Here is a 23,666-nt window from a genome sequence, read left to right as displayed (position 1 = left end):
ACAGAGACATATAAACTATACTCGGCCGGCTAGCTGGCTAATTGGTTGTTCTTAGCTCTTGTCATTTGAAATTTAGCTCCACTAATGTGTACTGTGTTCATTTTAAAAAAGAGGAACACCATCCAGCCAAGTTAAAGACATGCACTCTACGGAGTACGCAGTACTACTGTAGCTTCTGTCATACGTCCAGCCGATAAGCCGAGGCCGCGATCAACCGCCGCAAGCGTATCGCGTACCGTAATTATTACCGGAGTCGCTCCAGGAGAATCGGCGATTGCGACAGAACCGCCTGCCCTGGTGCTATCCTCCCACCCCAACTCTCCATCCTGCTCTATATAATAACCCCTTTCGTCCCAGTCCTCGCCTTCGAGTCAATGCATATCCAGGCAGGGTCTTGTGAAGAGTCATCACTATAACCAACTCCCGTCCTCGCTAGTATAGTTTCCTCCACCAGATCCCCGCCTTCGATACCTCATCCCCGCCACCGACGTTTTCCTCCGAACCCGGCGGTCCCCATTACGAGGCGGCAATTCGCGCAGCAGGCCTCACCACCACAACAATGCTCCATTGGCTATAGAGACAGCTCCTGTTAACTACCGGTTGCCGTGAAGAATCTCTAACGCCCATCATGCTGCCCAGGGCGGCCCGAACGCCTTGCTGGCGTGTCCCGGGGCGCTTCATACACCACGCTGCGGCCTTTCCGCGCCCAACGTCATGGGCGTCTGTCTCCCGCGGGATCCAGCTCAGAGCATTTTCGACCACCAGGGGTCCGTTGAGGAAGCAGACGGCTGAGAAACCCCCCTCAGACTCGCAGACATCGAACTCCAATGACCTCTCATCCACTCGTCCGGGTGCTGCCAGTGATGCGCAGAGCCCGAAGGGTGCCCAAAATGCTACCGCGACTCCGAAGAAGGACCTGCTCAACGAAGCTCCCGTGGCAACTAAAGAACAAAGAAAGGCGGACTGGGCGATCATGAAGGAAATGGCAAAATATCTTTGGCCAAAGGTGAGGCGGCTTAGTGGCACTGCTGTGGAATCGTGACATGGGGTGCTAATGAAGAACGGTGTAGGATGACTGGGGAACCAAGCTTCGTGTCGGGACTGCGCTGTCATTACTCATTGGCGGAAAGGTGAGTCGTATGGAGTTTCTGCATCTCTGCATCGATACTTACTGGGTGACTAGATCCTGAACGTTCAAGTGCCCTTCTACTTCAAGAACATCGTCGATTCGATGAACGTGGACTTTGCGGCCGTTGGCGGGACGGCTTATACAGTGGCGGGCTCAATGATCATCGCATGTAAGGGAAGATCGCGTCCTTGAAAGACTTGCTATCTAACGGTTATAAGACGGTGTCACTAGGATCAGCGCTACTCTCTTTCAGGAAATGCGAAATGCCGTGTTCGCCAGTGTTGCCCAAAAGGCAATCCGCAGAGTCGCGCGGAACGTTTTCGAGCACTTGCTACGACTGGATCTCAACTTCCACCTGACGCGGCAGACCGGTGGTTTGACTCGAGCAATCGACCGTGGAACAAAGGGCATCAGCTTCCTGCTGACCTCTATGGTGTTTCATGTGGTCCCCACAGCCCTGGAGATATCCCTTGTCTGCAGTATCCTGGTATGGCAGATCGAAGAACACGGGAATGCTGACTTTACTGACCATGGTAGACTTACCAATACGGCGCCCAGTTCGCCGCGATCACGGCTGCGACGATGGTCGCATATTCCGCTTTTACGATAACGACAACTGCCTGGAGAACGAAATTCCGTAAACAGGCAAACGCTGCAGACAACCGTGGGGCCACAGTTGCTGTGGACTCTCTGATCAACTATGAGGCCGTGAAGTACTTCAACAACGAGAAATTCGAAGTTGCGCGTTACGACAAGGCGCTTAAAGCTTACGAAGATGCCTCCATCAAGGTCACCACGTCGCTGGCATTTCTCAACTCTGGCCAGAACATGATCTTCTCGAGTGCGCTGGCAGGAATGATGTATCTCGCCGCCAACGGAGTTGCCAGCGGTAGCCTGACTGTTGGCGACCTGGTCATGGTCAATCAGCTTGTCTTCCAGCTCTCGGTGCCGCTCAACTTCCTTGGTTCGGTGTACCGCGAGCTCCGGCAGTCCTTGCTGGATATGGAGACCCTTTTCAACCTGCAGAAAGTGAACGTGAACATTATCGAGCGGCCCGACGCCAAACCCATCGAGTTGAAGCGGGGCGGCGAGATTCGGTTCGAAAACGTCAGCTTTGGCTACCATCCCGATCGACCCATCCTGAAAAACGCTAGCTTTACGATCCCTGCCGGCCAGAAGTTTGCTATCGTTGGACCCAGTGGCTGTGGCAAGTCGACCATCCTGAGACTGCTGTTCCGCTACTACGATGTCCAGGAGGGCCGGATCCTCATCGACGGGCAAGACGTGCGCGACGTGACGGTCGAGAGCCTACGCAAGGCCATCGGCGTTGTGCCGCAAGATACCCCTTTGTTCAACGACACTATTGCGCACAACATCCGCTACGGCAGGATTGACGCGACCGACGAAGAAGTCCACATGGCGGCGCAGCGCGCCCAGATCCATGGGCTGATTGAGAAGCTGCCCGAAGGCTATAAGACGGCCGTGGGGGAGAGAGGCATGATGATCTCGGGTGGAGAGAAGCAGCGGCTAGCCATCTCCCGACTGATCTTGAAGGACCCGGAGCTCTTTTTCTTCGATGAAGCGGTAAGTTCGAGCCTCAGATTCGCGAGCTCGTGTGCACTAATCTCACGGACATGTATGTAGACCTCCGCGCTCGACACGTACACCGAGCAGGCGCTATTGCAGAACATCAACAGCATCCTGAAGGAAAAGAGACGCACGAGCGTGTTCGTGGCGCACCGACTGCGCACGATCTACGACTGCGATCAGATCCTCGTGCTGAAGGAGGGACACGTGGCGGAGAAGGGATCGCATCGCGAACTTCTGGAGCAGAATGGCATCTACGCCGAATTGTGGAACGGTGAGGACCCCGCCAACCGGATTGGTTCTCGAGAAAATCGCGCGAATGCTAACGTGCGCCACAGCCCAAGAAACGTCACTCGCAGAGGATCTGGAATCCGACCGCATTGCGGAGCTCGAGGAGGAGACGGACCAGGCGGCACAGACCACGGCCTCAGCACCGCAGCAGAAATAAGCGCTTGATACCTTTGTGCCCTTGGGGAACAGGCATAGATTTTGGAATGGTTCAACTGCAATGAGACAGACACACTTAGCGTACTTACGTACTTAAATCCGACCTCTGGACTCGAATGCACGGGAAGCACCACTGGCAACCGAGCCAAGCAAACCAAACCAGCCGTAAAGCCGGCGGTCGAGCCGGAGGCCAGCTGGAGCCGTGAAAGGTCATCTAGACGGAACCACCGGTAAATTCAAAGCGGCCCTAGCGTCGGTTCTATCCTTCGACGAACCACACAACGACGCAGAGTGGTACAGGGGGGAAAAGAATCACGACTGGAGAGAGCTCTGGACTATCTACGGAGTACTCTGGAGCTGGACTTGGACTGAGGGTTCATGCATTGCATCACTGCAGTGACCCGTAGTACTATATCTACTAGTCGCAACCGTTCCAACGCTGATCACCGTGCGTTAAAACTGCAGAATGCTAGAGATGCCCGGCTCATAGGGCCCGGGGAGTGGAAGAGTGGGGGGGAAGTCCTCCAGAATGCCTAGGGCTCTTTGAGATTGTTTGCAAAAGTTGAGGGAGTGGTGGGAAAATGCCTGGGTCAGGCCAATGGTGGGTGATCAGGGGCGATAGCGCACCCAACCGCGGAAGTCAGTCTGCAGTCTAGCGATTCTTGTTTCCCCACCACTGTCAGGCCTGCGAGTCGCAAACGCTCAGTTAGATACTACGGACTATCTATCTATCTATCCTTAGACGGGCCGAGACATCGTCAGGGGTCTTTTTTGGGGCACAGGTTGAGTGTTTGTGCTGTGCCGCGACTCATGTCAGACGGTATTTAGTATTTAACTCAGATTGAGACACAGTCCCGTCAGGTACCATTCTTACCGGACCTTGTCCTGGGCCAACCACAACACCCGAGCAACCCCTGGCTAGACCTGAAGGGGCAGTTAGCCCCACTCCCCACGTTGCTGCGACTGGCAGTGCCTGATACGGTGATACCATACGGAAGCCCCCCGCTCGGCTGGCCGGTGCGGTCCCGTTCCCATGCCAGAGGCGGTACTCCTCGTACGGAGTATAGAGGGGGGAGGGAGTAACTCGACCTCGCCCGCTATCTTCTGCTCGCTCTCCCTTCCTCCTTCTCTTCCTCCTCTTCCTCTTCCTCTCTCATGCCATTCTGATTTGTTGCCTCTTCTGGACTCCCCACGCTCATTCTAGCCTGCTTTCTCTTCTCGTTCCTTCGTTTGTTCCAATTTCCTTTATCAATCAATCAATCTCCCTTTTTTGCATCCTCCCCTTGGCCCCCTCATTATTGGCACGTAGCCGTCGGTGGCTTTCCCGCATCGCAGCATTCTTCTCCACAATCCTTTCTGTGCGATTCCGGACTCCGTCTCCAGCCATCGTGTTTGGGCACTATCGGCGTCTTATTTATCATTGACTTCTTACTACGGGCTACTGCTCCTTAGCCTCGGAGGACTATCTTTCTTGGTGGGTGTCGAACTCTTGCACCATCCGCCACAACACCCACTAGCCCGCCCTGCGTGTGCTCTCGATCCGGTCTTTGTTCTCCCTCCCCCTCCCCCCGGATCTTCTACTTTCCTCCTTTTTCTCTTCTTGGACCTTCCCCTCGTATCTGCAGGCTTTCTCCGACGAGCCGTTGTCGCATCAATTGGCTTTCTGGCTGCCAGTACTCAAATACAACACTGCATCCCCTTATCCCAACGCTGGACACACCACAACTCTCGATTCTGCATACACACGCCCGGAAGTGACGCTATCAATTCCATTCTACTGTGACAAATACTCGAAAGGAATAAGGTTATCACCTGGTACAATATACACAATGGGTTTCATCGGAAAGTTGCAAGCAAGTATGTCTCCCCGAACCCCCTGGAATGTCGGCCATAGGTGCTCAACCGCGCCCGTTACATATGCCCCGTCTCCATAATCACCCAACTTGCAAGGGCTCCAAGTGCTAACCAAGATTCTTCCACAGAGTTTGAACTCTACCGCCTAGAGCAGCGTTATGCCCGTCGCAAACATCGCAGCACGTTCTCGGGGGTTCAGTACGTCGACGGGGAATACGTCTACTCCAATGGATCGAACTCCTCCTCAGGCACGGTCTCGAAGCACTCGACAGGCAGCCACTGGAAGGCACAGACTTTCAGCTCGTCCGAATCGCGCTGGCGGTGATACACCTTTCGCGATCTCTCAAGCGCTGTTCTGTTTTCCTTCCGTTCAGCTATCGATCCCCCACATTATGTTCATGTAGAGGATGCGACGACTTGTCCTTGTTTATTCCATTCCACGGGAGAAGAAAGCGAACGAAAAAGGTTCATGCTTTCTTTTTCTTCTTCCTTTCCTCGACCTGCCTTATCGGACGTTGGATTCCACCCGCGATGCCTCAAAACAGCATCCCCCTCGATTGACTCTTTTTCTGGGTTAATAATCGCCTCTACAATCAATCACCATAACCTGCCTACCACCAACACGCGCTTTTGAGCCACCGGTCCGATGGGTATTTGGCACTTTACTTATCTACCTGAAGCTATTTTCTGGAGTCATTTGGTATCATTTCCCTGACGCGATTCACGCATGATTGCTTGCCTGCTTCTGACCATACTTTCCCCCCTATCACAACTAGCCGTGATGCTTATACTTCTGCTCTGTTTGGGAGTTTGAAAAACGAGCAGGCTTTTTGTTCCTTGTCACACTTGTGTACTTTCACACATACCCCTCACAAGCCCATTAGCGAGTCGTTCGGTGGCTTGTGTGTACCTTTTTTTCTCTTCCACCACTATCACCACCACCCCCTTTTACCTTCTCGCTCCAAGGCCTCCTCCACGGGCCTTACTATACTGTACATAGGCTTTTTTTTACATTTGAGCCAAAAGATATGATGATCATCAACCACCCAAAGCTTAAACCCCACCACCAACCCTCCATTTCGGTCCTGAGCACGTTCCTCCTAGTGCCAGGGTACATACATAGGTACATACATACGTACACTTCTAGAAGCCTGCAGAAGCCTGCAGCCTACAGCGCAAATGCTACTTACTAGTAACCAAACCCAACATGCATGTACTCTGTTTGATTAAATCGTGTCCGCACTCCGTATATCATTCTCATCTCATCTCATCTCATCTCATCTCATCTCATCTAGAAAAGGCGCCTAGGAAAGAAATCATAGAGCTGCCGCCGCCGCCATAGATAAGCAATCCAGTAGAAGACAGCAAGTATAGCCCACCCGGAATCTTTCCCCCCTATGTACTGTACTTCTTTCTCGCCGTTTCCTTTTTCGATCCGTTCTTTATCCCCATATCCCATGGCAGAAATACAGCAACTGGATAGATGGATAGATAGATTGAATCTCGTCCCTTCCACAACACAACGCAGCGCAACGCAACGCAACGCAACGCAACGCAACGCAACGCAACGCAACGCAACGCAACGCAACGCAACACCATCAAAACCTACCGATCCCAATAAACACAGCCACTCCGCTCCGTCCGTCTCCTCGCCTACTTTACCTTGCTCTCTCATCTCTTCTCATCTCATCTCATCGCATCTCATCTAACCCCATCACCAAAAAAAAAGAAAGAAAATTGATTGGTTGATTACCTCTTCGACTTCCGACTTCCAATTCCCAGGCGGCCCAAATTCGACAAACTAGATTTATGCCTATGGGCACCGCCCAACAACGATCCCCCGGGTTTCGTAGTCCCCGTGTCCGCCCCATTTCCCCGACCTCCTTCACCGACGCCCCCGCGCGGCGTATCAGGGAGGTTTGCGCCTGCGGCAGACGAACGATCTCTGGTGTTTCGAGTGGGGTCGGAGAGGGAGGAGGAGGGCCCGGAAGCAGGGTCCAGGTCGAGAGGCCGTTGGGAGGCGCGTTGGGAGCGACGGGCTCGCTCTTGCGTAGACTTGAATTTGTCGAGGAGGTCGACCCAGCGGATGGGGGGGTCGTCGCGTTTGAGGCGGCTGTTGGAGGTGCGGTCGTAGGAGGAGGAGTTGTTGGTTGAGGTTGTGGAGGATGTGGCGGTTCTGGGAATTGATAATCGTTAGGGGTGGGGCTGAGAAAAGGGGGGGGGGAACTTACAGTCGGGGACCGGTGTGGAGGAGGCCGATGCTACTGACGCTGTTTAGGCGGTTCTTGAGGGCGGCGAAGGCGGAGCTTTGCGGGAGGAGCATGAGGACGCCGTAGAGGCATTTGTAGAGGAAGGGGTACCGTTCTGGTTCGAGGAGCTGGAGGCGGAGGTCTGTGGGTGGATTAGCTGATGGTTTTAGGGGAGGGAAATGGAAGGAGGGCTTACAGGTGAAGACGGGGGATTCGAGGAGTTGAACCAGCTTGTCGATTTGAATTAACATGTTGACTGTCATTTCGAGCTCAGCGCTATGGAATGGAGCTGTTAGCAGGGCTGGGTAGGGTTGGATTGCTGTGGAAGGGATGCACATACAACACTTGAAGGAGGTTATAGGCTTGCTCGTAAGCTTGTGCAAGTAGACATAGGGAGAAGGTAGAGACAGCATTGTGGCACCACGATCGAAACAATGCTACGAAGAACATCTGGCCATCCTGAAGACTGGTCAGCTTTCTTGCTGTTCATTTGGTATATGTGGGTGTTTTGACCTTGGAGTCCAGGTTCCTTAGCCGCTTCCTAAGTTCCGAGAGTTCAGGTGCAGTGATCAGGTTGTTGTTCAGATTTTGTACCATGATGCTGGCAAACTCGATGTCCTGGGGGGAGTTAGCATAAAAACGGCAGATGTCATCCGTTTTAGCGCTCACCTCTTCTTTTTCGAGACAATCCGCCAGCGTTCGATAGATACGCTCTGGGCTTAGGTTCATACAAAGTTGGCGGATGATGAGGTTCCCCCGGACCTCCAGTAAATGCCTGTCCGTGGAAAAGAGCTGCAAAAGATTCACCATGAATGACTTGAAGTAACTGTCCTCGCTGTTTCTCGAAATCTGCGACAGAAGCTGAAGGTCCTTGGTAACCACAGCTTCTGCGGGGTCGGACAATGTCTTCAACAACGCAGGAAAGGTTCCATCGTTGAATGCGATGACCTTCTTGGGGGCCTTTCGGTGTAACATTATGAGCCACGAAAGAGCAGCTACCCTGGTGGCTTCGTTCTCATTCAGGAACTGCAGGGTAAGTGAGCTAACGGCGGCGGCATAATCGAGGTCCGCAGGAGGGATGGGTGTTGAGATGCTGCTTCGCGGCGTTTGGTCCGTTGATTCTGGCTGAGACAATTGCTTTTTCGGCTCACCCGAAGGGGTCTCCGGGGCTTTACTCCCCGGTGTGGACGCCCTTCGTTCTTCTTTGCTGGTCGAAGTATATGACTTCGCCAAAGGGACTTGTCGGCTCTCATCCGTTGCATCTTCAGATAGAGTGACAATATACTCCATCAGAGACGTGTTGACCCGATTTGCGGCCTGCCGCACTTGATCCGAGCCACTGGACATCGCCGGAAGTACCTGCGTCAGGAGACGAGGCACGAAAGGAAGAATGTCTTCCGGGCTGATCTCGAAGAAATTATCGATCCAGCGCAGTGCAGTTAGCTGCATCTCCTCCACTAATATTTGTGGTCAGTAGCGATAAATTACCATTCAGCATTGCCTGCTTACCGAAAGACGTGTCAACAAAGCCAACGAGGATATCTAGGATCTTCGCATAATCGATCTGAACATCTTGCCCCGGGATCCAGTCTCCGTCGACATGCAAGCCGTCGTCATCGGTGACAGATCCGGCCTCGGAGTCTTCTATCGCATTATCGGTCACCTCGGACTCAGCAGCTAGGGTCTGATCTGTGGTCGTCGTAACGCTAAGAGCGTCGCTTATGGTCGATTGCCTGTTGTCGCTCCCCTGGCTTTTCCGGCTTTCCTCAATACCTTTCTTGAGCCGTGCAATCCTCTTGATTTCCGACAAGAACCTATCAAGGAGCGCTTGGGTGGCGACATTGACGTCCCTATTGGGGTCACCAAGAAACTTGATCAACCCGCCCAGAAATTCTGGCAAATAGGAGATCAACTCCAGGTCGGGAATCGTGTCCAGCAGAGTCAGCCATGACACAAGGAATGTGCGGGTGAATGCACTGATGACGTGGATTCGCTCTTTAAGCAAGGGTATGAATTTCGGGAGCGAGAAGGCCGTGGGAAGATCGACATCCTCTAAACCCTCGGGGTCAGTTGTCTGCTTCTCGGCAATTTGTAAGACGGACACATGGGAAGCGGCGGACTCCGATACGATGTCTTTGACGAGTCTATCGAGAAGTTCTGCGCCGTTCTTGACCGAAAGTTCTGAATCCGAAGCCAGCTAAGGTATGTATGTGAGTTGCGCGACCAAAGCAAACGCGATAAGGAGGAAATCCCCACCTTGCTCAAGGCATCAAATATATCGTTGAAGAAAAGTAATATCTCTCCCTTGGCCACTTTGGCGATGTTGTACATGCTTTCGCAAGCATAGTATCTAACCCGGGCATCTTGGTCGGAAAAGCAAGCAAGCACCGGTGGTACGATTTCTTTTAAATAGGGAGCAACGCCTTCCTAGTATCCTTGAACTCAGCGCCTGCGCGACCATTTCAGTATATCCCGATGGCACTCACGGATCCTAGCGCTATGGAAGCGGCAGCGAGACCGATGAGACCTCCGTTTCTCGCGTGGGGCTGATGTACGGCGTAGGCATAGTCATGACAAAGCTGGTCGACGATTTTCTGGATATCCTCGTGTTCTCCCCTGAATGCGGCATCGCGGACAACTTTCTCGAGCCTGGAAACCCCGTCTCAGTTAGTCACACGATATCATGACGGACGGACATGCCGGGGTCGTCTTATCGATCAATGATGGTGCGTACTCCAAGGCCCCCTGTTTCCTCCGGTCGTAAAGCTTATCGTTCAGCGAGCGCTGAATTGAGTGATCCATCGCTCAGGCACACCACACATGGATTGGATCGAGTCACAGGCTCCGGGCGTAGTTAGCTTAGATGGTGGCTTTCATGGCGCGAAGGCGTCGTCTGGTTAGGCTGGGCGGTGAAGCGGCGACGGTTCTCGACTCGAGCGAGTTCACAGGAAAGGCTGCCCTGTAGCTATTCCCAGACTCATCGGATGCAGTGGCGGCAGGGGGTCGACGGTAAACAAACAGAGCGGACCTGTTCGACAATCGAGAGCACCCGTCCGTCGCTTTAGCCTGGTCGCTAGGTGGTTGCCGGACTATCAGTGTGGGGAGCACTCACAGCAAGATGCGTTGGCAACGTGGGTGGTGTCCTAGCGGACGCGATGTGACGTAGTGGCAGCGCGCAAGGCATCGCCGCTTACCGCCCGGGACCATTGATGTGTCTGCAGCAACTCCATACACTCTATTGTATAACTTGTTCTATGCCATGTCTACTCTACGAAATAATAACCATAGTACCGCCTAAATAAATCAACAATCACGCTTCCCAAGACACCAAATATCGCAGTCATGTACGCTCCAAAAAACAAATCATTAAGGTATTCAACATGTCCTGTCATGTCGCTCTCAGTGGCTGATGTACTGGAAGACAGCAGACACGTCATGTTCCCCTGTTTCCTGACGAATGAGCAAGTCCTGAATCTTACTGAGGAGGCCCTGCTCTCCATCATTCACAAAATGATTCCAAGTACTGGTATCACCGTACAACATGGCGGGCGCCTTGATGTATTGTGTCCCATCTGGTCGGCATCTCTTGCATTTGAACGTATCATGTGTATCGCTTCGAGTCTCTGGTTTGAACTGGAATAGTTCGCGGAGGGATTCCAGAGAAAAGTGCCGTTCGACGTCTTCGGCCGCATCCACAACGCAAGACGAAAGCAATTGCTTGTGGGACTGGCGCTGGAAGATCTTCTCTTCGATCGAGCCGGTCGCAATGAACCGGTAGACGAAGCAATCCTTCTTCTGGCCATCACGCCAAACTCGTGCCAGCGCTTGCTGGTCAGCAGCGGGGTTCCAATCTGGATCGAACAGGACGAGGCGGTTGGCGCCTATCAGGTTCAGACCGCAGCCACCAGCCTTACTACTGAGCAGGAAGACAAACTCGGCTCCGTCAGGGTCATTGAACTTATCAACCAGCTTCTGCCGTTTGTTCACCGTCATGGTGCCGTCCAGCCGCAATGAGCCGTACCCCCGGGATCTGCACAGTTTCTCGAATAGGTCCAGTGTTTGAGTATAGTTGCTAATCAAGACAATTTTATCGTTAGTGTCTTGACGGATGCGTGCTAACATCCGATCCAAGACCATCATCTTTCCTGAGTACCAAGACTTGATGTCTCTATCACGGCCTCTCCCTTCCGGTGGGACGTAATCATCTGGGAAGGCGAATTCGCATCCAGGAAGATCAGTCGAGAGGTTGAGAAGATCTGGGTGGTTGCAAAGTTTCTTCAAAAGACCAATGGCTTTTAGGGGCTGGCTCCCCTTGCCTCTGAGTAGGCTTCTGATTTCAGGGCTCTGGATAAAGTGGTTGTAAAGGTCTAATTGGAACTGTGATAGGTTGCAGAAAACCACATGCTCGTATTTGACTGGCAAATACTTGGACAAGATGTCGTTGGTTCGGCGAATAATGAACTTATTCACGATACCGGAAAGTTCGGTCAGACGTTCGTTGCCTTTCTTCAGGTCTTCTTCTGTCCCTGCTGCGTCTCTTCCCCTGAGGATGGGAAGTTCGAACCTCTTCCGGAATTCATTCTGAGACCCTAGCAGATTGGGGTTGGCAAAATGAAGAAGAGCAAAGTATTCCGAGAGATCATTCTGAATGGGTGTGCCGGATAAGATCACCCGACGCTGTACATTCAAGCTGTTGAGCGCAGTCCACGTCAAGCTTTCTTTATTCTTCAAACGATGGCCTTCATCGCACAGAAGCAAGCCGATGGGACTGTCTCTCAACGTGTCAACATACAGGCGGAGGGTTTCATATGATATGATAAGTACTGGTCTGACAATAGACCGCCCCGAAGAGATGGCCCATTGCTTCATCTGAGTGATAAGCTCTGTTTTCGAGGCTTTGCCATCAACTGCAAATGGGATGATAGCATCCTTGCCCAGCCATTTAACTGCAATTGTCAGCAAACGCGTGATCCAAGCAGTGACATTGACTTACCAAGTTCATTGGCCCAATTTCCGACCAAACTAGAGGGGCAGGCAATGATGCACTTCTGTATAGTTGTTTTTCCTGCCTCTGGAGATTGCTTGAGCAACGTCCACATCAACGAGATGCATTGGAGCTACCACGATCAGTCTCATTATCGATGTAGTAGACCGGTGAACATACTGTCTTGCCCAATCCCATACCATCTGCCATAATACACCCATTTGCATTCTTGTCGACCATTCCAGTTGTACAACGATAGAGGAACTGATGATGGGTGTATTAGCCAGTAGTCCCATATTTTGTACGAAGGAAAGCCTCACCTTTACACCCTCCACTTGATGTGGTCGAAGGACCTTCGCCAGTCGTGGGTCTATTACGACTGGAACCTTTGGTCGGTCTTCGACCTTCTTCTTGAGTCCAAGTATATCCGCCAAGCTCTTGTGTTCCAGTGGCTCCTCCAACTTTGCCTCCGGGGCCTTTTCTTCCTCCTTTGACGGCTCATCGACATCATCAACCGTGGGGTCGTACATAACTATGGCAAACTCTCCACTAGGATCGTGCAATGGCTTCACAATGAATGTAGCGCCTTGTCTCATTCCTAGCGTCGGCGCTGACCTGGAGCCACCATAACTGTCCGTAGCCTTATTGATCAGAGGTATCTTGAATCTTTGCCGGAATGTAGTGTCTTTGTCCTTGACTTTGAAGACAGGGAACCGGTTCACGTCTCTTGTTGCGAGTGCCAGGCGGTCCTCGTTCGTATACGGCTTCACACTGTTGTCATCCACGCTTCCATCCGCTCCTGCGTAGTTCACTTTTCTCCGCTTTCTCGCCGGTTTTTCCGATGCCCGTGTGGCTGTAGCTGTTCCCGGACACTTGAAAGGCTTCGAAAGACGGTCGGTGGAGGCGCCGGCTTGCAGCGGCTTGGACGGTGTGCCTGTAGCATCGCCATTCGCGTTTGGTCGAGGTCGATACCTAGATAGGTCAGCCGAGAAAAGACAGGGTATTTAATACGTATCAAGACTCACATTCTGAGACTTTTCTCGTTGTCGCTGACCGGCCTGGATAGGATCGGTTGGCTGTCGTTCTGCAGTCACACACAATGACCAGCAGGCACCGAGCAGGCACCGACGCGCGCTTGCCACAGCCTAGCGCGTCGCATGCACTTGCCGCAAACACCAAAGTATCACGCGGTCACGTGACTATCAGCAAGGATCAACCTTGCACCGTCGTACTTTGCGCTTCCGTTGGTAGTTTGATGCACATTAAGAGTCTACAAACATGGCCTGTTACCATCTTTATTCAGCCAGTGGACTCGGTTTCTGAAAACTATGTATCCAGCGCGATGGTTGCTGCTACAAGGATTACCTAAGTATATACTTGCGGCATTGGGTTAGAGCGGCACTAACCCATCGTAGTAAAGACTGACGTTGCACCTTGAGTAACAGTAGAATGAGTGATGATTTGGAGTGAATGTTCCACAGTTAACCTGCGACCTGGGTGAGATGTGGTAAGCGAGAACAGACACTGAGAGAGCTAGATCGAATCAGCTCGCAGCCAATTGTGTGGAGAATATATGTATACAACAAAGTATTGGCTGAATGACCTGACGCGGTGATGACTACTACTAGACGAGTAGGAAAAAGCAAAGTTTCTGTCAATGCAGCCCTACTGCATCCTGCAAGAGACAATACATCATGCCAATCTAGCATGCATGTTACTCTTCTACCACAAGAAAATCCATCACGGAGCACCCAGACTTCGCGCCATATATGAGAAAGAGTTTCTACTATCTCTTCTTTGAGTATAGCTTCCGGCTTTCCTCTAGATGTGGGACCGTTTAGTCAATGAACCTCCCATCCGTCGAATAGTAGATAACAGGTTGTTGCAACCATCATGATATTCAACACCATTATTTGCTGCTAAAATTACAGACCCTCCGGCTCAGCAATTCGGCCGATGTCTTCGGACTTCTGGGCTGGCTACCTTAGCGGTGCCATTGGTATCATCATCGGCAACCCCCTCGATGTTATCAAAGTTCGATTACAGGCGGGGCAGACTCCAGATATCGTTGCATCGACCACCCCGCAACAAGCGAGTCGCTTCGAGAACGCCACTTCTCTCGTTCGAGGTTTGACTCTTGTCGTAAGGCATGATTTGGACCTGAATGCTAACTCCTCGATTAGGCGCTGCTGCACCAATACTTGGGTATGGGGCTCTGAATGCGCTGCTCTTTGTGGCCTATAATCGCTCGTTGAAGTTCCTCGACAGTTCGATCATAGATCCCACCAATCCACAGAGTGCCTCTCTGTCTAAAATATGGCTTGCTGGTGCTGCAGGCGGGGTGACCAGCTGGATTGTGTCATCCCCAACAGAATTCATAAAATGCCGAGCTCAGCTTGATTCACGCCCGGGGGTCTCGTCGTTGACCGTGGCGAGGGACATCATCCGCACGCGCGGCTGGAGGGGTCTCTACTATGGAGGAGGGATCACCTGTGCCAGAGATGCAATTGGCTATGGGTTTTAGTACGCAATTGCCTTCCCCAGATCTTCCCCGGTATTTCAGTGCGGCTCATTAGTACTGACGTACGCCACAGCTTCTGGTCTTACGAGTATTGCAAACGTCTTACGGCCTCAAATGACGACGACACGAATGGTATGAATGCAATGAAGATACTACTATGCGGAGGTATTGCTGGCATCGTTACTTGGGCCTCGGTCTTCCCTCTAGACATGATCAAGACAAGACTGCAAGCAGAAACAATTGAGATGAGCCCTGAAAGTCGCCCACTGATGCAAACTTCAAGAAAAACACACGCTCAAGGCTCCTTCCGGATCGCTAGGGAAGTTTACCTCAACGAGGGCTTCAAAGCCTTCTATCGCGGGCTAGGAGTTTGTAGTGTGAGGGCTTTTATAGTAAATGCTGTCCAGGTATGTTAGCTCGAATTTTTCTCAGTACAATGCTAACGGTGGATTGAAACCAGTGGGCGGCATATGAATGGCTTATGAAGTATTTACAGAATCCATAAATTCAGGCAAGCAGGAGCAATTTCAAAGCATCTACGCAGTACGGAGCATATACAAGTCTCGATCAACAAGTGTCGTATTATTGCAGCTTGTAAATTAATTTCGTCCTAAAGGAACCGCGTCCGATAGAGTGGGGACCTGGCTATACGACACTCCGAGAAACGGCGGTTTTGAGCGAGTTTCCGCAGAACGGAACCGGCGTACCCGGAAACTCATCGCCCGCCGGAGGCGGTTTTCGGCGAATGCGGCTTCACGTGTCACCTGCGAATTGGGTCCATCGCTGATTGGGTCACGAGCCTTGTCTGCGCGCAGCCAGTAATATGGCGCGTGGACCAACAACGGCAAAAAACGCGTAGATGCGCAAAAATTTTTTCAAGACCGGTGAGCTCTAGATATCCTGCCAGGGAGCTTTGGCAGGGTCTCTGAGCCGGCGCTGCTCATATGGACAGTCGATGGATGGCTGCAGTGCCATTTCAGACTCATTTTCCACAATCTAATCTTCCATTTCGACCTCCGCGTCTTTCGACCTCACACCGTTGTCTGTGCCCAAGCCGATAACAGCTTCGGCAGCTTTCTGTGAATGGGCTTCTTCGCGCAAGATGCGGACCCTAAGAAGAAGAGAGGTCAGCTTCAATATGCGATGAATTGATTTGCGCTCGACGTAGCCATGCCGATAAAAAGTTGCTCGCCACGGACCTCTTCTTGTGGTTCTTGCCCTTCCTGTGGGCGACCAGGTTGAATTCGCTTTCAAACCATTTTGAACATTCGACACAGTAGTGTCTTCCTAGACCTGGAAGGTCCTCCGCGTCTTTCGTAGCTTTGTATTGAGCGAGGTGCTTGGAGGATGCGATATCTTCTCGGACCTGGTCATAACCTCTGTCGGTCGCATCAGATTAGATCGTCAGCACTCCATATTTGATAGCAAGGCTATATTTGGTATAGAGAAACCAGAACGAAAGGAATCACTTGCTACATACCTGGTCATGCGCTTGGTCTTGATTTTCCTGACGGCACCCATTTTGATGATAGCGGGCCAAAAACCGTAGTCAGTATACCTAGTATGGGTATGCTTCCAGTGAGCGTCGCAAAGTGGTTTTCCCCCGATATACGGAATGAAACTAAGACCTTAGGCGCTGCGAGAGCGGGTCGCTTATCTCGAAAATTCCGCCTTTGTGTGCGCAAGCAGAATTTCCTGAAACACGTTGCCCGTTATTGGTCAAAGTCAGCTGGGGTCTTGGCGGCGGGCCGCGGGATTGCCATCGGTAGGCCTCGGCTCTGAGTCGGCTCTCGCTCTGTCAGCGCCCTTGGGCTGCTTCCGTACGGCCTTTTCCCCGTGGTCCTGTAATTTATGACGTTGCCAGGAGCCGGCACGTTTGCTCCGGAACAAGCATCGTCCACTGGCGATTCAGGTGAAATAATACGCACGCTAGCTGGCCTACCACCATGTCTCCTCAGCAACAATCCCGATCTCAATCCGTATTCAAGCGGTCTGGCAGTCCTGCGGACATCGGTTGCGTGGAGATCGGTCACATCCTCTGAATGAGGGCTTGTACTATGCTCTGGATTATTTGGGATTGTACGACCCAATGGAGCTGGTAGCCTCAGTGACGTCGACGGAACGTCTATGATGTAGGATGTAATCCAGTACATCTGATTGGACTACAGCGAAGCATCTCACATGCCCTGTGCGCGTTGCACAGGCTGGTTGGAATTACATTGTATTTTTACCTGGGTAAGGCACTAGTCAGTTCATGGGAGGGCCGGGCATGGGGGAGCAACGGAGCATGGGGGACAAAATAATGGCCACCGCGACTGACCGATTTTAAAGGTCATCGGGGGATCCGAAGGCCACTGACAGTGAGGCCTTTTCGAATCCCACGGCGACCTTACGTTCCCGGGTAAAGGCATTATGGGTCCCCGCCGTCCTGCTCCGTACTAGGTAGATGGATTGTAGAAAGGGAGGTCTGCAGGTCGAGCGGAATTTTTCAGGCTTACGGTATCGTGACGGTAAGAAAGGGGTCCCACGGATTGTCCAGCCACCTTCCTTCTCTCCGGTCGCACGCTGCACGCTACGAATGCGTACTGGCGTACTGGCGTACGGGCCCCGTACGGTCAGGAGCGGTTACGGGTCCTCTTCTCCGGTTCAGTCAATCGCTCTGGTGGAAACAAGAATTCTCTCCCACTCAAGCTTCCTTTTTATCTACTCCATCTTCCCTTTCTTCCTATCCCTTGGAATTTCCTTTCCTTCCCACTCCACTCTACCACTGCTGCTTCATCGCGTTGAAGCTAGCTTCCGTTGCTGGTCTCTTTGAATGTGTTGCGGCCTCGCCCACCTCGCATAGAGAGCTTCCATCATGATCTCCACAAGGCTTGCGCGCATGGGTGCGCTGGTAAGTCGTCCTGACCACGTTGCTTCACCATCTGGCGAAGGCATCTCATTCCATCTCTGGGATGCGATGTCCTTGGCTGGTGTGCTCTCCTAATCAATGGAAACTGACCTGCTCTTCCCCTAGGCCCCTAAGTCCCGCCTTGTAAGCGCTCGCCCTTGTCTCGTCCGCTCGTGGTCGTACCGCGAGGGACGCAGAGAGATCTCTGCGTAGAAGCTTGGAAATACTGATACCTTGTGCAGATGCTCGGGGCTCGGGGCTTTGCCACCGTCGGCGACTCTCCCCTCGACAAGAAGGTCGAGATGACCAATGCCGAAAAGGTGAGTGGTGAACTCATGGGCTCGGCTGGCTTCGGGTAGTGCGGGTGCCAAATTTGGGGACACGATCCGCTAATGCGCTCTACAGGGCAACTACATCAACTACAAGTATGGCAACACTTTGGTTCCTGATACAAGGATGCAATCGGCGATTGCTCCTCCTGGATCAATTGACTGTATGCTAACATGCTTGCCAACTTTCTAGGAAGATGTCTGAGAACCTCGACATCGTTCGTCGTCGTCTGAGCCGTCCTCTCACATACGCCGAGAAGGTTCTGTACTCTCACCTTGACGACCCGCACGGTCAGGAGCTTGAGCGTGGTACTTCCTACCTCAAGCTGCGCCCCGACCGTGTTGCCTGCCAGGATGCCACTGCCCAGATGGCCATCCTGCAGTTCATGTCCGCTGGCATGCCCTCCGTTGCCACCCCCACCACTGTCCACTGTGACCACTTGATTGAGGCCCAGGTTGGTGGTGACAAGGATCTTGCTCGTGCCAACGAGATTAACAAGGAGGTCTACGACTTCCTTTCCTCCTCTACCGGAAAGTACAACATTGGTTTCTGGAAGCCCGGTTCCGGTATCATTCACCAGATCGTTCTGGAGAACTACGCTTTCCCCGGTGGTCTGATGATCGGTACTGACTCTCACACTCCCAACGCTGGTGGTCTTGCTATGGCTGCCATCGGTGTCGGTGGTGCTGATGCCGTCGATGTTATGGCTGGTCTGCCGTGGGAGCTGAAGGCCCCCAAGGTCATCGGTGTTAAGCTCACCGGTGAGATGTCCGGATGGACTACTCCCAAGGGTAAGTTTTTAATGTCTGCATGGTTAAAAAGATGAGTGTTTGCTAACGGTAAACAAAAGACATCATCCTCAAGGTCGCTGGTCTCCTTACCGTCAAGGGTGGTACTGGTGCCATCATTGAGTACCACGGACCCGGTGTCAACTCCCTCTCCTGCACTGGTATGGGTACCATCTGTAACATGGGTGCTGAAATCGGTGCCACCACCTCCATGTTCCCCTTCAACGACCGCATGTACGACTACCTGAAGGCCACCAAGCGTCAGCACATTGGTAACTTCTCCCGGGAATACGCCAAGGAGCTCCGCGAGGACGAGGGTGCTGAGTACGACCAGCTGATCGAGATCAACCTGTCTGAGCTCGAGCCCCACATCAACGGTCCCTTCACTCCCGATCTTGCTACCCCCATCTCCAAGTTCAAGGAGGCCGTTAAGGCCAACAACTGGCCCGAGGATCTCAAGGTCGGTCTCATCGGCTCTTGCACCAACTCCTCCTACGAGGACATGTCCCGTGCTGCCTCCATCGCCCGTGACGCCCTCGACCACGGTATCAAGTCCAAGTCTCTCTTCACCGTCACCCCCGGTTCCGAGCAGATTCGTGCTACCATCGAGCGTGACGGTCAGCTGCAGACTCTCGAAGAGTTCGGTGGTGTCATCCTTGCCAACGCCTGCGGTCCTTGCATTGGACAGTGGGACCGTAAGGACGTCAAGAAGGGCGAGGCCAACTCCATCATCTCCTCCTACAACCGTAACTTCACTGGCCGTAACGATGCCAACCCTGCCACCCACGCTTTCGTTGCCTCCCCCGACCTCACTGTCGCCATGTGCATTGCGGGTACTCTGAACTTCAACCCCCTCACCGACACCCTCAAGGACAAGGACGGCAAGGAGTTCAAGCTCAAGGCCCCCACTGGTGATGGTCTCCCCTCCCAGGGATACGACGCCGGCCGTGACACCTACCAGGCTCCTCCTAAGGACCGCGAGTCCATCTCTGTCGCCGTCTCTCCTACCAGTGACCGTCTCCAGCTCCTTGCTGGCTTCGAGAAGTGGAACGGAAAGGACGCCACCGGCATCCCCATCCTGATCAAGTGCCAGGGCAAGACCACCACCGACCACATCTCTATGGCTGGCCCATGGTTGAAGTACCGTGGTCACCTTGACAACATCTCCAACAACATGCTGATCGGTGCCACCAACGCCGAGAACGGTGAGGCCAACAAGGTCAAGAACTACTTCACCGGTGAATACGATGCCGTCCCCGCCACTGCCCGTGACTACAAGGCCCGTGGCGTCAAGTGGGTTGTCGTCGGTGACTGGAACTACGGTGAGGGTAGCTCTCGTGAGCACGCCGCCCTGGAGCCCAGACACCTTGGCGGTCTTGCCATCATCACCCGCAGTTTCGCCCGTATCGTAAGTTGCTCCATATTGTCCAATCCACTGTCAACCAAGCTAACTGTCTACTCCAGCACGAGACCAACCTGAAGAAGCAGGGTATGCTTCCCCTGACCTTCGCCGACCCCGCCGACTACGACAAGATCAAGCCCGAGGACACCGTTGACCTTCTGTGCACTGAGCTCGAGGTTGGCAAGCCCATGACTCTCCGTGTCCACCCCAAGGACGGTTCCTCCACCTTCGACATCAAGCTCGTCCACACCTTCAACGAGTCCCAGATCGAGTGGTTCCACGACGGTTCCGCCCTCAACACCATGGCCCGCAAGGGTAACTAAATCAACCGCGACTTGGCACACAAGACATAGGCCTTGGTCGTGACAAGCGAGGGCTCGTCTGTAAATTATGATCGCTGTGTTTCTTAACTGCCGCGAAGAGACGTGATACCTAACCGATCTGCCTGCGGGGCGAGGATATCAATCCCTCGCTCCCTGGCAGTGTTCTTGGATGTTCGAAGGCAGCATTGGGGATAGCGGCTGCACTTGGAGCGTCTATGATGGGAAAATCCGGAGTCGTGTTCCGAAAATTTTAACGAATTGTTTCTGTTGCCGCCTGGGCCTGTTTTCTTTTGTACACCCTGTGATTTCCGGTGGACTACATGGATATATCTTTTTTCGCTTTATATCATACACTGTATGTTAGGGATCGCATGCATACCACATTTCCTTCTGTTCCAACCGAGCTTTTCCCCGTAAAGACCGAGTAGGTTGCGTGAAATCCTGCTGTAGATTCTCCGTAGCTGTAGGGCCTCTTGGGGGAGTGCTGACATAAGGCCGGTTGTCTCTGCCGGCGCCGAGGTCGTAATGCCGGGGTCACCCGCCTTGGAGTGTGACTCTTTCCTTCTGGGCGCTGTCGAGGGTGACACTAGTAGTAGTACTAGCAGGAAGTAGTAATAGTTAGACTGGACTGCGCGAACATCCCTCATTCATCATCCATCCAGCACTGTGACTACATCTCCACGTGACTGACCCCGTCACCCATTATTAATCCTCTACCTGATCGTCTTCAGTCTGAAGTAATTCCTGCTTTACAAACCACCGTGGCATACACTGGTCTGGTCCATAACGTTGCTTCCGCATCGCCGTCTGTTACTCCGGTGCAACTACATGCCTGTAAGTAGACCCCTTCCTATGTCCTGGCTCTCTCTCACACCGAGTTCCACCAACTCGCGCTTATCGACGAATTGCGGAGCGGTGCAATCTGGCTGACACCACACGAAGGCTGGCTGCCACGGGTTGATTGATTACCTTTACAGCCTAGAGCATGGCCACCCAGCTAGTTTCACTGGCAGAGGTGGAGAGGCTCAGTACCTCGGTTGTGAGGATATTGGGGGGCAACCCTGGCAAGGTAGGCAACCCGATCCTGGAAAATGGACACTATCGTAGTCATGGATTGCGACTAAGGCGCTGCCTCATCTTCTAGTTTACTCTGCAAGGTGTGCCCTCGTCCCTTCCTGTGTCGCCCAGACATTATCTAGCTAATTGTGACCCTCCACAGGGACGAACACATATCTGATCGGTCGTGGATATCAACGGATTCTCATTGACACGGGCCAAGGGGAGCCCTCGTGGGCATCTCAACTCAAGACCCTATTGGCAGAAGAGAATGCAACCGTGCACCAAGCCCTTCTGACGCACTGGCATACAGATCATGTGAAGGGCGTGCCTGACCTCCTGGAGCTGTGCCCGGAAGCAACCATCTACAAGAACCAACCAGAACGAGGGCAGAGTGGCATCGAAGATGGCCAAGTCTTCCGCGTCGAAGGCGCAACCTTGACGGCGTACCATACCCCGGGACATACGGTCGACCATATGATGTTTGTTCTCGAAGAGGAAGATGCAGTCTTCACGGGTGATAGTAAGTACTCCCGACGAGGTGGCTACCGGGGTATGTGGTGGCTAATCCGACCTCGTCAGATGTCTTGGGCCACGGCACTAGTGTCTTCGAGGATTTAAGGGCCTATTTGTCCAGCCTGCAGAGAATGCAGCACCGGGTGTCGGGCCGCGGCTATCCCGGCCATGGCGCGGTAATTGAGAGCGCCACGGCGAAGATTACAGAGTACATTAGACACCGACAACAGCGGGAGGACGAGGTGATCCAGGTTCTGCGGGATTATCAGGCCGATGTCGCTGTGAATAATGAGTTCTCTCCGGAGCGCAAACAGTCCTGGACCCCTCTGGAGCTAGTCCGGGTGATCTACAAGGATGTTTCCGAAAGTCTTCACCTCCCTGCTTCCCATGGCGTACGGTTAGTGCTGGAGAAGCTGGAGGAGGAGGGCCGGGTTATCCAGGAGAGTGATGGGTCATGGAGCCTGGAGAGTGGGAGGTCCACGCTATGAGGGGTTTCCAACGGGACTGCCTACTTATCTGCTTATACACTTGTCTACGGTAACTAACTAACCAGTCCAACTCCATACTTACATAAGTACATACTTGGTTTCTTCGGTTGGAAATGACCAGTGACTTTTGGGGAGAGATGAGGGGCGTTGCCGGAAATAGTAGGGATGAGAATCGCCTGCCTTTTCCCTATCATCATAGACAAATAAATAAACCGTTTCCGGCGGACCAGCGGCGAGGCCCAGACCCTTCGATCGCCGGGGGTGCAGGGTGGAATCGGAGGGGGAGAGAGGGGGGGGCCTCGGGCAGCAAAGGGCCAAGGAACAAAAGGGCCTGAGCTCCGTAGACCTAATTAGGAGGAAGTATTCTGCGCAGTACCTGCGAAGTAGATACAGCCTACAGGTGAGGGGCGTGGATGAGTGGACGATATGGGCCCCGCATGCTCGTATACCTAAGTTGTGTCCAAGTAGATATACTTCTGCGTTGCTGCCATCCATCTAAGTACAGGAGGTAGGTTACCTATCCTATCGAGTCGGTAGGCAAGTAATGTACCTAGGAAATAACTGAGTCAAATCCATGCAGGTGATGTCTGCCTTTTTACGCCACCGGTTAGCTGGTTCGGAGAGGTCAGGACAAGATCCCAGACACGAATTTGGACGATATGAAGGCGAAGATGAGACGGGGACAGAGAATCCTGGTCGATAGATTGATAGGGTAGTATTACGACGTTTAACCGTCATGTCATCAGGCCACCGGGTGGGCAGACGAATCAGTTGATGTTGCCGGGCACGAGGCAGAGAAAGAAAAAGGGCGGATAAACGGAGGCAGGCAGAGCAGCCATAGTGGCAGGCGAAACCATGGAAGTGTTGGCATCATTCACGATGGGGGGGGGCCGGGGCTGTGAGTGGCTGGGTGGCCTCCCGCATTGCGACTGACTTCATCGCCCGCCCCGGAACTAATCTGCTCCCGATCCTTCCCCTCCCCCTCTCCCAGTCCGGAGTACTGGCCTAGTTCTTCTTTGTCCGTCTCCTCACTCCTCTTTACTCCTCACCAACTCCTCTTCCTGCTTGGAAGTCCGGCGATCAGAACTCCTATCTTCCATCT

At 52.9% G+C, this 23,666-nt stretch overlaps 7 protein-coding genes across 7 annotated transcripts; 5 read left to right on the top strand and 2 right to left on the bottom strand.

Moving 5' to 3' along the window:
* The first annotated feature begins 522 nt into the window (after nt 1-522).
* On the top strand, nt 523-3,353 carry atm1 (ATP-binding cassette Fe/S cluster precursor transporter ATM1). Its single transcript, XM_025538437.1, has 7 exons — nt 523-1,006; nt 1,071-1,130; nt 1,184-1,298; nt 1,348-1,616; nt 1,667-2,713; nt 2,774-2,990; nt 3,055-3,353. The coding sequence occupies exons 1-7, from the start codon at nt 629-631 to the stop codon at nt 3,162-3,164; spliced, it is 2,196 nt and encodes a 731-aa protein (XP_025401955.1). The 5' UTR covers nt 523-628; the 3' UTR covers nt 3,165-3,353.
* Nucleotides 3,354-4,992: 1,639 nt separating this feature from the next.
* BO70DRAFT_394128 (uncharacterized protein) lies at nt 4,993-5,342 on the top strand (the record flags this gene model as incomplete). Its single annotated transcript, XM_025546434.1, has 2 exons — nt 4,993-5,020; nt 5,146-5,342. The coding sequence occupies 2 exons, from the start codon at nt 4,993-4,995 to the stop codon at nt 5,340-5,342; spliced, it is 225 nt and encodes a 74-aa protein (XP_025401954.1).
* Nucleotides 5,343-6,412: 1,070 nt separating this feature from the next.
* Nucleotides 6,413-12,846, bottom strand: BO70DRAFT_369295 (uncharacterized protein; the record flags this gene model as incomplete). Its single annotated transcript, XM_025544674.1, has 14 exons — nt 6,413-6,492; nt 6,958-7,193; nt 7,249-7,408; nt 7,463-7,542; nt 7,607-7,725; nt 7,780-8,583; nt 8,626-8,723; nt 8,776-9,463; nt 9,523-9,693; nt 9,753-9,915; nt 10,682-12,212; nt 12,260-12,347; nt 12,431-12,514; nt 12,571-12,846. The coding sequence occupies 14 exons, from the start codon at nt 12,844-12,846 to the stop codon at nt 6,413-6,415; spliced, it is 4,578 nt and encodes a 1,525-aa protein (XP_025401953.1).
* A 1,360-nt stretch (nt 12,847-14,206) lies between these two features.
* BO70DRAFT_286405 (putative mitochondrial carrier protein) lies at nt 14,207-15,276 on the top strand (the record flags this gene model as incomplete). The annotated part of the gene is made up of 4 exons (XM_025539202.1): nt 14,207-14,378; nt 14,434-14,773; nt 14,845-15,178; nt 15,232-15,276. 4 exons carry the CDS (start codon nt 14,207-14,209, stop codon nt 15,274-15,276), a joined length of 891 nt encoding a protein of 296 aa, XP_025401952.1.
* A 37-nt stretch (nt 15,277-15,313) lies between these two features.
* On the bottom strand, nt 15,314-16,506 carry BO70DRAFT_359852 (putative C2H2 finger domain protein). Its single transcript, XM_025542634.1, has 3 exons — nt 16,252-16,506; nt 15,971-16,150; nt 15,314-15,882 (listed from the first exon to the last, which is right to left on the bottom strand). Exons 1-3 carry the CDS (start codon nt 16,290-16,292, stop codon nt 15,768-15,770), a joined length of 336 nt encoding a protein of 111 aa, XP_025401951.1. The 5' UTR covers nt 16,293-16,506; the 3' UTR covers nt 15,314-15,767.
* A 968-nt stretch (nt 16,507-17,474) lies between these two features.
* On the top strand, nt 17,475-20,903 carry acoA (aconitate hydratase ACO1). The gene is made up of 7 exons (XM_025547867.1): nt 17,475-17,664; nt 17,788-17,805; nt 17,904-17,981; nt 18,067-18,086; nt 18,184-18,782; nt 18,842-20,187; nt 20,244-20,903. The coding sequence occupies exons 1-7, from the start codon at nt 17,629-17,631 to the stop codon at nt 20,502-20,504; spliced, it is 2,358 nt and encodes a 785-aa protein (XP_025401950.1). The 5' UTR covers nt 17,475-17,628; the 3' UTR covers nt 20,505-20,903.
* A 336-nt stretch (nt 20,904-21,239) lies between these two features.
* BO70DRAFT_331829 (putative metallo-beta-lactamase domain protein) lies at nt 21,240-22,814 on the top strand. Its single transcript, XM_025540894.1, has 4 exons — nt 21,240-21,573; nt 21,649-21,661; nt 21,724-22,083; nt 22,143-22,814. The coding sequence occupies exons 1-4, from the start codon at nt 21,490-21,492 to the stop codon at nt 22,562-22,564; spliced, it is 879 nt and encodes a 292-aa protein (XP_025401949.1). The 5' UTR covers nt 21,240-21,489; the 3' UTR covers nt 22,565-22,814.
* The last annotated feature ends 852 nt before the right edge of the window (nt 22,815-23,666 follow it).

Source organism: Aspergillus heteromorphus (assembly GCF_003184545.1).
Source record: "Aspergillus heteromorphus CBS 117.55 chromosome Unknown BO70scaffold_5, whole genome shotgun sequence".
In the NCBI taxonomy this organism is placed as follows: domain Eukaryota; kingdom Fungi; phylum Ascomycota; class Eurotiomycetes; order Eurotiales; family Aspergillaceae; genus Aspergillus; species Aspergillus heteromorphus.
This window is presented reverse-complemented; position numbering and strand designations above follow the sequence as displayed.